Genomic DNA, 13958 nt, shown 5'->3' on the forward strand with positions numbered 1-13958 from the left:
TGGTCACACATGAGTTAATTTCCAAAAAGTCAAGTCCTTCTGAGAATACCAGCTTATTAAAGTATGTTAATGTTTATTGAAGTATTTTCAAGCTTTAAAGTAAAATTATTGTGTTGTTATATTTTATTATTAGAGAATACATAATGAGACTGTAGAGTTGTGTTAGAGCATTTGAATATGTAGATTACAATTTTCAAAAAGAAAACCAGTAAAGAAAGAGTACTTTGTGTAGTATGTACGTACTGTGTTAGGTTTTAACAAAGATCTCATCAGTAGAATTTTTAAAGATGCATTTATTTTAAGTTTGAGGAAACAGTTTTATTTTATAACACTCAAATATTAAGAAATAGTCTAAGAAATCCCAGGTTTTAAATATATATTATAAATATATACAGTAATAAATAAAATGTTAAATGCATTTAATCCAGCAGTGTAAAATACAGAATATTTTCACACCATTTTTATCTGATCTTATTCTTACATTTTGGTATGTTTGTGTAATAAATACAAGACTCACACTCCTATACCAGTAAGCTCTTATTGAAAAAAATATTATTGCATTGAACTACAGTCCAAGTAATTTATTGAGTAACCTAAAAATGTTCTTTTGCATGTACAATAGTGCAAATTACATAGCCACAGAATAAGATAAAAAATGTTTTGAGCAGAGAATATAAAATCAAAATATTGGTTAATGTGTCACATTGCCAGACTATCCCTTAGTCTAATTATAAATTAGTTATTTTAAATAGAATTGAATAAGTTGGGAGTTTGTTGTCAGTAGCTACATATTCAATGTACATTATCAGCTATTCATAATCTTACACACTGAAGAAACTAACAATTTTGCATGGTAAGAACCTTCTTCCTGAAAGTGATTTTTTCAATATGTATGTTCTGAAAAATACTTTAAAAAAATCACTAATTTGAGCACAGTACAAAACCTGCAACTGAAGACTAAAGATTATATTTATCAAGAAGACATACATATTCACACCCACACATATTTTAATTTTTCTATTTTTCTTGACCTACTTTTTGGTTTAGACACATTATCCTTGTTGGTGTTAGTTCAAAAAGGTAGTGGATTGCAAAAGTAAGAAGTAACTTTGAGAAAGGAATTTGAAAGTGGAGCTATCACTCCTGTATAAAACTGCATAGAATGAAAAGACCCTTATCTTATCTCTCCAGCACTGGCTTATTCTAAACTGAACACATTCAGGCATTACTTCCATCTTAATATAGCTTAATCCCAAGGAATACAACAATCATCTCAGATGTCTTCCTAATAGAAGAAGTGGATAATATATTGGCTAAAATGAAATGATAATCTTTGAAACTCTTCTAGACCCAGGCTTCTTGCAGGAAAGCTCATATTTTACTAGAAAAATTCTCATCTCATTGAAGTGACTTCAGTCTGAGATACAGAGAACGGTCATGTATTTTCCTTACTACTGAACAGAGCTGGTTACCCTCTTGTTTTTAATGTTTCTTATGGCCTGTGAGCATGCACAATTATCTTCAAGAGTTCATCTAAGTTAAACACTCAAATTTAACCTTTATGAGTTTTTATTCTGCTGCACTAGATACAAACACTAGGTCAATTCTGAACCTAAGTATATTAGCTGTGTATATGGTGTGTGCTCTGTGGCTCCTTCCAATAGATTTTTTTAAAAGAAAAGTCCATCTGATATTCATACATTTTTCTTCAGAATATTTAACAACCCTTCTGAAAACTCATGAGGATTTTTAAAGGAAATATTGAGAAATATTCCATGAAATAATGAATGATAAAAAGAGTGATATTATTTCACCATTATGTTGAGAGCATTCATTATCCACCCCCTTGGGAAAGGTATCTTCATGTTCTGTTCACACACACCTAGAAGGCTGGAATACCAGGTGATGTTACAAAGGTAGAACAGCCTGTACATCTCCAATGACTGTTTAAAATGCTTAAGAGACAATGTGATTTTGGATCAGCTTCGATGATTATAAAATTCACAAGGTGTGTGGCTACCATCATTGGCAACTGTGTAAGAAAATGAGAATTCAGACAGTAAGACATAGACCCAGCAGCACAATCCTAGGCAATCCAACTAGTTAAATATTCCATTAATGAAAGAGACTTACAGGATTAGTTTCTTAAAATACATTTCTATTCAGTGATAACAGAAACTCTGTTAGGTCTGGATGGAAGCTAAAGAAAAAGAAGCAATGTCAAATCCATTTTCTGCAAATGAAACAAAAATTCAGCTTGGTAATTGTTCCAGGAGTCTCCCTAAGAGAAATGCCCTGGAAATTAGGAATTTTTTAAATCATTCTTTTTATTCTAACCGTTTCCTGTATTTTACTGTATTTATGACATTTATAAAGATGAACCTAAGATATTTGGAGCATAATTTTTATGACCCCAATTTTATTTTTATTGCTGATTTTGACATAGATGAGTAAGAAGTTGAACTTTCCTAAATTTTCATTCTTTCATACAGAGAATTTGTTATTGAAGCATTCCTAGAAATCCAGGGAAACTGTTTGATATGGATTGGTTTTTAATGTCTAAGAAAAATATATAGATGAGTGTGTTGGGGTGTGTATGCATGCCCACTGTATATGTGCATATTTTACAGATTTCATTAAATATTGTAATTGATCAGATACAGATGAACATTTTATCCATGCAGTAAGTGTGATGGAGTATTCTCACAAAGAGAATGATCCTCTAGGTATTAGGCAATAGACGAGAAAAGAAATTTAATGTCCTGAATCAGCCATCAAATAACTACTAGGCAATAATATTCAAATTATAGCTCATCGCAGTGACTTTTGAAATGGATCTATTTTAGAATTCAATATCAATTTGGAATTCCTTGCTTAATTTTTTCCTAAGAATATTTTTCTCTTCAAGCAAAATGAAAACTAAAATCCAGTGTGTAGACCTTCGTACAATGATTGATTTCGTAAAAATATTTGTTTAATTATATCTTTTCTCATATGATGGAACCAACACTTACCATTACTCACTCTAAGATACATTATTATGTTTTGTTTAAATTATGATGTCTGTTGTCTCTACTGCCTGATAGAACCTCTGGTGAGCACTTGCATCACTGTTAGTATAAGCTGCAGGTGTCTGTACTAAGCCATCACTTCCTCTCAATATATTTTTGCTGGTCAAAAATAAACATTCAGTGGTGAGAGTTTCTCTCTTTAACTTTCTGAGAAGATAAATGTAAAAAATTAATACAAGACACTGTCTTTTCCATAATAAGACTGCCAGTGAATTCTCATGTTTACTGTATTTTGAATTGGTCAGCTTTATGATTGACTTTGGTAAATAATCCTTCACATTGCTTTTATTTACGGACAATTTGTAGCTATTTTTTATAGTAAATATCTAAGTTATTTTGCTTTCAGATAAATTTTCCCAAGGTTTACTAGTGGCTTGTCTAGTCACTTTTATGAAGTTCCACTCCTAGGGTTTCCTGTTATTTGATTTTCTTTTAATTTTTTTCTATTCAAGTCAGCTAGACTTTGGCTCTGCTCTATTTTCATCAGAACTCTCAATCTACATATCTCTGGAATTATTGTGGATAAATAAAATATATAGATGATAGATAGATAGATAGATAGATAGATAGATAGATAGATAGAAGCTGTATTTATATGTTACTATTTCCAATTCACTTTATTTTTATTTTTCCCTGTCTCACCTGTTTCTCCTACATGAAAGGTATCTATTCATTGTTTATTAAATATGCATTTTTATCTTTCAACTTAATTGTCCTTATTCATAAAAGGAGGAAGATAATTTCGCAAACGTATTTGTGAACATTAAAGAGCATATTGCAAACCCAGGACTTAAACTGACTACCAAAAAAATAAAAAAATCCAGCACCTTCAGTAAATGTGGCTACCTTCTCTTGAAGCCAAGGCTGACAAAATGTCCCTCACATCTTCTTGACACAAACATGGGCAGCACCAGATGAATGATCACTTTGTTTATATGTGGTCTGCTTTTCTCTGAAACCCATGATTATGGAGAATGTTCAGTTATATGAATTATTCCTTTTCATTTTAAGAATGTAAAATAAGCCTGAGTGGATGGCTATTCACAAATGTAGATATAAGAAATTCAAATAGTCTGGGCTGGAAAATATTTTGAATGAATATTTTAAAGCATGTGCAAAATTACATGAAAGGTCACTGGATTCAACATCATTCAGTGTGTTTTATGAACATCCAGGACAATAAATAAAACACACCAGATCCTTTATAAATTTCTCAAGCAGCGTGTATAAGCATAATATTTCTACACATTTTACTTCAACCTTTCTGCATGTTGGCAGAACACAGCATGTTTTCTGAGTAGAAAAATGAGGAAAACAACATTTTTAGTTAGACTACGTAAGATGATTTTCTGAGTTATTTTCTTTTATTGGCATCGTCAAATGATAGTTTACATATTATCTTGTGCAAATAGAAGCATTCTTAACTTTAGATGTTACTTTTGCAATAAAATAGCAACATAAATTTATTTAGAATGAAGTCAGCCAATATTTCACAGAAGACTTTCATTCAAAAGTAGATTTCTTGTCATCTCTTTTTTCCAATGCAAATAGAGTGATATACTACATTGAAAGTTCAGCCAACAGCCATAGGAGTTATCTTTAGTATTGGATTCACTTTATTAACCAGTATTGGGTTCATTTTACTAACCATTTATTAATATCTGAAGAAATCCACATTTATTTATTCACCAGAACACACCAAAGAACATAGGGTGTTCTATTTTTATTGGTAATATAAAAAATCTGCCTGCATATCTTTCTTTGATAACTGTTAACACGGTGTGAAGACTCATCAGAAAAAAATAATACTGTTACACTCTCTCCTCTATCCCTCCATGAAATTATTTTACATTTGCCTATTATTTCCACCACCTGCAATAAAGTGTTCCTGTTTGAATATTGGTAATTTAGCTCATACTTATATATTGGTAACATTTTGAATTGGCACAAATATTTTTAAACCTAGTGATAAGCAGGTACTTTAAATATAACATTTCATAGGTAGTGACAGTTTTTGTATCCACAAGAGGAGTTTTACACATTAGTTCAAGTGAGTTGCCACATGTAAGGCTTCTTTAACACCATTTAACTGCTGTGCCTGGCTGGCGAAAGAATGATGGAAAAGATCTTGACCTTGGAACACTGGTTGGATTAAAGGATTCAAGTGGATGATAGAAGCTGTGGCTGTATTTAAGTGAGGGCCAAACAATGTGGGGATGAATGCTGATGGAGGCAGGGTCTGAAATGTTAGATGAGACGGGGGGAGAGGGGCCGTAGCTACTAAATGCAGAGGATGGCCAGCTAGCAAAGTAGGGTGTGCAGGGATGAGGGTGGGGGTCAGGGTCGAAAATGAAACCGGAGTGAAATGTGGCTGTGGAAGAGGGTGGAGATGAGCAATGGGGAGAGGACTGCCGTGGGAACTTATGGTGGCAGACACAGCGAAGTGCTGCAGGAAGGTGTGGTGGATGGCAGTGATGGAAGCATGCTGGTGGACGGGAACCGACTGCACAGCTGAGGCTGGAGAGAAGGCTGTGGGCCCTGTGGCAGGCACCACTCGAAGATGTTTGGAAAGGAGCTGTTTCTGCATATGCTGCTGGGCCTGTAGCTGCAGAAGCTTATATTTATCTATTTCATCTGGAGAAAATGTTATGGGCTGTTGAATTAAAGGGGGCGAGAGAGATTTATGACACACTTGTAATTCGTCTTCCACTTTGTCATGCTTCTGCGCAGTTCTGTCATAGTAAGTGTTTACATTCCCCTCTGCATGATTCATATGCATGCTTACATCCTGTACGTCTAGATTTATTTGGTCTTCTTTGGTCTCTGTTGAATCAGTTACACTAGTATATCTATTAGACAGAAAAGCACCCGGGAAATCATTTGGTACTGGGTCAAGGCTTTGAAGAAAAGCCTGGTCCTCACTAGTTATAGGTTTTGATTGCTCTTTTGTTCTTGGGTTCTTTTTTCTGTTTAATGACCAAAACTCTGTGGCTGCATGAATTGTGCCTTTAGCACGTTGGTTATGTGAGTCGTTTTCTGCTGAAACAGTACGAATATCAGTCTGTGAGCTTTTGAGTTTATCTTTCTTAGCGAGCCTTTGAACTGCATTGCCTTTATCATTTTTTCTTTCACTCCTATGTTGGTTTTTTTGAGACAACAGCAGTGTTGATTCGTTACAGCTTTGTGGTACAAGTTGACTTGTGCACTGGATTTGTGAATGATCCTCAGATTTGTTTTTACAAGTGGGTGAAGATACTTCAACATTTGTTGGTTGCTCCTGACACTTCTTTGCTTGTACTCTTTCTAAAAGGCTTTTGGCTGTCAGGAGGCTCTTCATTTCTCCTGAAACTGTGGGCTCTGTGGTTCTGGGAGGTTCTGTGGAAGAGGTCTGCAGAAGATAGCTGAGAGTCCCTGAGTCACACTGCCTCTGCACAGCTTTCCTCTGCTCACAAACATGACAGCTGACCAAGGATTCTTGACTTTGCTTGCTTTTATTTAAGTAATAAATCCTCTGTCTTGAATAACAGCCCAATCTGCTGTGCTTAGGTCTCTGGAAATCAGGTGATTTTTCACTGTTTCCAGCACAGGAAACCTGTGAGCAGGAATCACAGTGGATGATTCTCATAGATTTTAGCCCTGAAAATGATTTACTTTTACTCAGCTTATATTGTCCTTGGCAGTGACAGTATCTGTGTTTTAAGTATTTTTTATTTTTCAACGATGCCCACAATTTGCAGTTCCTGTCTCTCTGCATTTCAGACTGCAGGGAACTGTTCTTTGTCATCTCACGGGACAAACAGAGACAGGTGCGCTTTCTGTGCTTCCATTTGTGATTCTCCACAGAGCTGTGCTCTCTTTCGCAAATATAGAGGAGATCACAGTTGTTGCTAATAGTAGACTTATGACTTGAACAACTCTTTCTCAGACTGGACACACTGCTCAGGGATTTGTCCAAGGTGCTGGAATGTCCCCTCAGAGTTAACTGAGAACCTGTTTTGTAGCTTTGGTCTCCACAGCCAGAAACACTATGGGCCATGCTGATATTGCTATTCCAAATTACACTAAAGTCCTTCCTGTGGTCGCTGTGACTCCCCAAAACATAAGGGCTAGAATTCCAGGTGAATTGTTTTTTCTCTTCAAACACTGAATGAGAGTTGCAGGAAATTAGCTTATGCTTCTTAGTCCTAGAGATGTGGGAGGGAAAGGACAAGTCTTCATTTTCATCATTTAGACCTAGTCCTCCACAGCTTTGCCAATAGGGCCTTGAACTTTCCTTAAATTCATTATCAGTATCATTATTATTCCTTCCCTCACAGTCCTTTAGAGACATATCAAGGTAAGCAGGCACTTCAGGAAGTTTCAATTCCAAATTGCTTGCACTAAAATTATGGTCATTTTTACTAGGTTCTGAATCATTGCAACTCAAATTGTATTTTCTCTGGAAATTTTCCCAATTTGTATTAGCTCTAATCCTCTTTGGTTTCAGGAATTGATTATCTTCTTGGATAAATTTTTGTTGGCCTTTAACTAAACCTGAGTCTTGACTGTCTATTTTTGTCTTCATTTCCAAGGTTTCTTTGCCCAATTTTGCTTCTAAATCATCTGGATTATGTGGATCCTTTGTGTTCCGAGAAAGTTTAAAATCAAAATATAATGGATTGCACCCATAAGAAATGCAGGGCTCTGTTTTTGTGAAGAGCAAAAGTTCAGTAGGCCACTGAAGAGTAGTGTGGCCATCCCTGCTTTGTACATGGAGAAAAGACAAAGGCTTGGACGTCACATTGTGGAAATACCCTTCTTTTCGAACTCTTTGATTATTTGTGCTATTTTTTTCATTTTCACTTGAAGATTTTCCTTTGTCTTCCATACTGGAATTGCCATTCAAATGTACTGCATTATTTTGTTCACTCAGTTCTGATAAGAAAAAGTCATCTAGACATTCAAATATCCTGGCATCACTGTGCTTATAAATGTTTGCTGAGCTGAAGGAGACACCTTCTTGGCATGAGTGGTCAGTGCAGTTTTCTGAAGTGTTCTTCATTGTATTTTTAGTTTCTTTCTCTCTATTGAAAGGAATAAAATCTTCATCTGTGAGATGAATGTTAGATTTAGAGAAAGAAGTCTGAATGCCAATTGAATCCTCATCAATAGAATCATTTTTATCTTTCAAAATATTAGAGCTCCTGGCAAAAGTATTGTGGAAAACACTCTCTAGAGGGTGCGGTGAAATGCTTCTATCTTCTTGCTTAGTGACGTGCACCTCCCCCTTTGAAAACCTGCAGTATTCACATTTCTCCACACTTGGTTTTGTTTTATATGTAGGTGACTTGTTACAGTCTTGGGTTTCTTCTGTGTTCTCCCTGAAAACTGGTGCTGAGGATTCTAGTTTAAGATGCACTTTTTTTGAAAATGAAAATGAAATTCCAGTCCTGTGATTTGCAGTGCTGAGTTCTGCAGGTGTGTGTGGTATCCGATTACCAAACAAACAACATCTGTCTGAAGGTAACTGGTGTCTGTTTGACAGAGTGAAACGCTGTTTGTCAGAAGCGCTTCTGGGAATATTCTTTCCCTTAAGGAGAAGAGCACTCTTCAGGCAAGATATCTTTCTGCCATTCTTAACTGGGAAAATTCCCTGTTGGATTTGCTTTTCTATGGCTATCTTGGGGGCTTTGTAGGCTGGTCCATTTCCAGAAACACTGTAAAAACAATAAATACTTAAATGATTAACATTTGATTTCAAAACTTATCTATATATACTCATTTCATATTTTTCTATGATGAGTTATTCCACCATTTGTGAATTACCTACATCTTATATGATACAACTATTTTATCATACATGTACAAGTCAGTATAACTTTTAGTGTGGTTATTTCTAAATAATACAATGCTAAGTGTGTTATTTAGAAATTAGAGAATATCTGATACTAGTGTTGAGAAAAAGTTAGGTACACACAATGCATATCCTTTGTAACCTTTTCATTCTTGAGTACAGAATTAAAGTGTTTCATAGTTTTCCAATCAATACATTCACATTAAATATGAAATTAAATAAAATTTACTTCCAAAATAAAAAAGTATTCTTCACTTTGCTTTTATGTATAAATGATGCATAAATTCTTGGTTTTTCAGTCTTAGATTCTCTCATATTTACTTTCATTTGAAACAAAGCAGTATGTTGCTTTCCTCTGACTAATCACTAATTTGGCAAATCCTCATAAATACATAAGAAAGTAACACACATGTACTAGACTTTTCCTTTGGAATGGATTTGAAATCTATCCTTTTGAGTCTTTTTTTTTTTTATTTTTTTTATTTTCCGGAACCGGATATTAAACTCAGACCCTTGCACTTGCTAGGGAAGTCCTTATTCCATTGAGCCATCTCCCCTGCTCCTAGCCTTTTGAGTCTTTCTAACATCATGCTTCTACTTTTTTTGTATGTGTACATTATGTTTTTAAAGCTCATGAAAGACTACTATTTCCAGGTTTCTTAATGTACAATAAATTATTTCTTAGTAATGTTTTTGCTTATTTTCCTGGCACTATTTTCTGAATATTTTGTGTTATTTATTTTCTTTCCTGTATTGTTATTTTATTTTACCATTTATCTTTCTGATGTGCGAGTTTCTTTTCTCATATTATTTTAAGTATTTTTATCTTCTTTGCACTGTTTTTTGCACTATATTTTGCTCTTACTTTCTAGTTCTTAGATTTTGTTATTATTCAATCTGCTGCATTTGTGATGAGAGATTCTCAGATATTGTAACATTTTATTCTTACGATTACTCTTCAATGCTGTTATTTTTATTCTTTGAACTTTTGACCTAGTTGCTTTATAAATTTCAGTTTCCCTTACCTCAAATTTTATTTTTCTTTCTTGTTTTAGAAAATTCTTATTTTCTTTCATTGTGATGTTTATTTTTTATTTTTTATTCATTCTAATGAGAAAAAAAGATAAAATAGCAATGAAATAGTTTCAAAACAGGTTAGTAGGACAGTTACAATAATTAATACTTTGCATATTGTTGTCTTCATAGTAGTTATTCAAAGGACAAGATGTAGACATATCTTGTCTACACAATATTAATACAAACTTTTATTCTCAATGAGGTAAGAAAAAGTAGTTGTATATCTATCGTAATTCATATATATGTATATATATATATATCATTGTGATGTTTAAATTCTATTATTTCAATATAAATTTATGCATTATAATATTATTAAAAGTTTAATTTTTCTAGCTTTATTGTGGTATAAGTGACAAATATAAGTTGTATTTATTCTGGGATTATAACATAATTTTTTGATATATGTGTATATTGTGCATTTATTACTATGTTAAAGTTAACTGACACATTGTTTACCACACATATTTATTAGCATGCTGGACTGAAATTGAATATTGACACTGATACCCACCATTACCTCTAGTAAGGTTCAAGCAAACACTAGAGCATTATCAACTGTCATCACCAGGTTGGGATTATTAGATCCCAAAACTCTATTTGAAAGTTTATATGTATTGGCCAATATCTACACATCTCCCTTACTTTCTAGCTCCATCCTACTCTAGCTTACATAGAAACGTCATGACCATTTTTTCTGCTATCATTTGTTTATCTGTCTGATTCAAATATTCTCACTATTAGGAAATTCACATTTCCTTCCCACAGGGTCATAGCAACACCTTGTTAACTAGATTACACAACTCAGAAGCCCTGATTGTAAGGATAGAGCACAAAGAAAGGTTATCTAAGTAAGGGGTAAGCAATGTTGATTTCTCTTTTCTGTTTCATTTTTAAGTTCTTTTTCTCAATTCTCCTGCTAAAATAAAATTGTTTAATAATTTTATTGTGAGATTTTGCTTAGTCATGGGATTGTTTAAGCAGACAGGTCAGTTGGCTAAAGGATGGTGATGAGATAGTAATCATCTTAGCTTTGTATTCTGTGTGTTGAAGCTTCAACATTAGTCTTTTTCTTGGCAAATGGATACATCGCAACCTACAAAGCCTGCCTTCTTTGTAAACAACACTAACCCAGATGTGCTAGGTATGCTTTGCTTAGCCCATGAAGTTTCCTGAGGGACACCTGATACTTAACAGAATACATCTTATAATATGAAGGACCCTCACTGGGCAGTTCTGACAAACTTAGAAAATGAAGTGAAAACGTCATCACCACTATCATCAACACTATCTTCAAACACCAGCTGTCCTCACCACCACCCTATCTTCAAGGTTCCTGTGGTCCTCTGCCACCTTTCCATAATAAAATACAAAGTAAATGAGGAGAAAAATAGAAGTGGGATGGCTTATATAACAACATAACAACGACAATCATATTTGTTAAGGTTGTCTAGGCTTGCTATAGAACCAAGGAACTCTGGCCAGGCCTAAGAGAACCTATTTTAATGATGCTTTCTGTGGTGGGATTTGCCGTATTTATTATAGTTTGATTTATTGTATATCATAAGCAATCAGGCAGGAGTTAATACTTTCCTATTTTTTCCCTTCTGTATCATGTTTTTATGGCTTCTAACTTATTCACAAAATATTTGATGTTATATTGACTAATGTTAAACTCAGTATCAATTGTGTTTCCCTCTTCTTTAACATTATGTTAAGTCAGAGACTGGATTCTAATGTTAGCATCATCTTTGGGTTCATACTAACTTCTAGTTTTTCTTTAAACTAAATTTCTATGTCATTTTAATATGCTGTTATGTATTTTCATAAGTTAATTGAATTATTCTGAGTTATATTTACATAAATATATGCAAAATTATACTATTTTTACTTCTAATTAATCCTAAAAACCAAATATTCCTTTACAATCCTATTTGAAGTCTTATTCTGTATAGTAATGTAAATAAGCTATTCATTTTTGTTATTGTACATTGTTTTCCATCTAAATAACAAAGGTTTACATCCTGCCACAGAGCTATAAATTTCACAATTCACTATGTTGCTGACAGCCACAGTAATTAGTTGCTAGTGTTATATATTATGATTCATATGAACACAAATCACAATCTGCGAATTTAATTGCTTTCCAGGTAACAACTTTGAAACACTGAGTGGTTCCAAGCTTTTATAAAACTGCTACTTTTCAGCTACAAGAATGTTTTAGTGTAATGCTTGTTCTATTATAATTATCAATTTAAATGACACTGCGTAGGAAAGTTAACTGCATTAATTACATCTTGTTTGCCAGACAATGATAGTGTCATTTATTCTAAATTCAAACGTACACACAGGAGAAAGTACAGAAAAAGTATTTCCCCTAAAATACTTCGTTATTTATGGCTTTTTAAATTATTATTGCGGGGGGGGACTACCCACTTGAGGCCCCCTCTCCTGTACCTATCTCAGGACAGGAGCTTTCTTTGTCTCAATAAATATCTTCTGTTCATTAAATAAATAAATAAATAAATAAATAAATAAATTATTATTGCAAAATTTAAATTACTGAGGAACTATGTCAGTCCATTTGGGTTAACTGGATAAAATAAATACTAGTATATTACAATCACTCTTGGATCATTTCATTAAAGAGTACATTGGAATAAAAATATCAGGAAAACAAAAACAGTGTCAAAATCAATTAATTTATAAATATTTAACTATTAGAAATAGTTACTAAAAACATGGATAAAGATTAATTACAATTTTACATTGCTACATTGCACTGAAATTTATTATCATGGCAGTTTCCTGGGAAGCTGAACAGACATCTGCTCCACTTAACTGAACCGCTAATTCTTACCACTCAGACTGCTGCCGTAGTTCAGCGAGCTGATGGAGTCGTTTAAGTGCTTTTTCTTGTTTCTTCTCATCTTTCCAGGACTTGGATGCTACATTTCGAGCAAACTCTCGTTGTTTTAATTCCTTCAGTCTCTGTAGAAAGAACACAAAAGAAGAGATACTGTGCATAGGTCATATATTCCTTTCCACCCACACGTTTCTTACTAAGCTCTGTTCTGAGTGTGGAAGTGACTTGATACAGTTTTATGTTCTAAGGTAATTTCATAGACAAGTGCAGCTGTAAAGTAGGTTATTTTTCAGTTTGTCACCATAAGAGAAATGTTCTATGAACTGGACCCAAAGCCTTGCTGGCAGCACTCCAGCCACATGACTGTGGACATGTGTGTGCCTGTGACAACCATGTTGCCCAGTATATGAAGGGAGGCAAAGGGACCGAGGGAAGTTCTTTACTTGACTCACCTCCCCAGCTCCTCACATGTAGCCAAGATGTTCCTTAAATACAAGGCTAAAATTATCTGCTTTCAGTAAATTAATTTTATTACTGTGAACTATATGGTTTAAATGTCTAAATGTAATATTTTTATTTTTATTTTTATTTTTATTTTATTTATTTTTTTTGTGGTACTAGGGATTGAACTCATGACCTTGTGCTTGCCAAGCAAGTGCTTATTCTACTGAGATATCTCCCTAGCTCTATTTTTTTTTCTAATTTCAAAGAGATAAAAACAAGAAGAGTGATACAGAATTTCAAACAAGAATACATGAAACTAACAATCATTACTATATTTCATATTGCTATATTCAAAGTAATTGCTCAGATTACCAGGGATGCAAATTGATCAGATAATATGATCTCTACTCATTCCATTCAATGCACTAATAGAAATTAGTAGAAAAGTTATCTTAGCTATTTTGTGTGCACCTATCTTCAGGCACACACACTTACAACATTCAAACTCTACTATTTTAAGGAAGGGAAAAATGGGTTAGAAATTTATGCTTGCAATGTAGCTTTCACCTTTATTTAAAATAACCTACCATTTCTTCTCTTTTTTTTGTAGGTTATATTGCATTTTATTTCTTTCCTTTTTGACATCAGTTATTTTAAAGAAAAAAAA

The 13958-nt window shown here is 33.7% G+C and overlaps 1 protein-coding gene across 1 annotated transcript in view; it reads right to left on the reverse strand.

Moving 5' to 3' along the window:
• Positions 1 to 5112: 5112 nt before the first annotated feature.
• The window catches only part of Znf804b (zinc finger protein 804B), a 660912-nt gene continuing 652066 nt past the window's right edge, over positions 5113 to 13958 (reverse strand). The window contains exons 3-4 of the mRNA XM_004647791.1: positions 12842 to 12972; positions 5113 to 8767 (exon numbers count right to left, since the gene is read on the reverse strand). Coding sequence (XP_004647848.1) covers positions 5113 to 8767; positions 12842 to 12972 — 3786 coding nt within the window. The remainder of the gene's footprint in view (positions 8768 to 12841; positions 12973 to 13958) is intronic.

The sequence above is a fragment of the Octodon degus genome, unplaced genomic scaffold (assembly GCF_000260255.1).
Source record: "Octodon degus isolate 3935 unplaced genomic scaffold, OctDeg1.0 scaffold00326, whole genome shotgun sequence".
NCBI lineage: Eukaryota > Metazoa > Chordata > Mammalia > Rodentia > Octodontidae > Octodon > Octodon degus.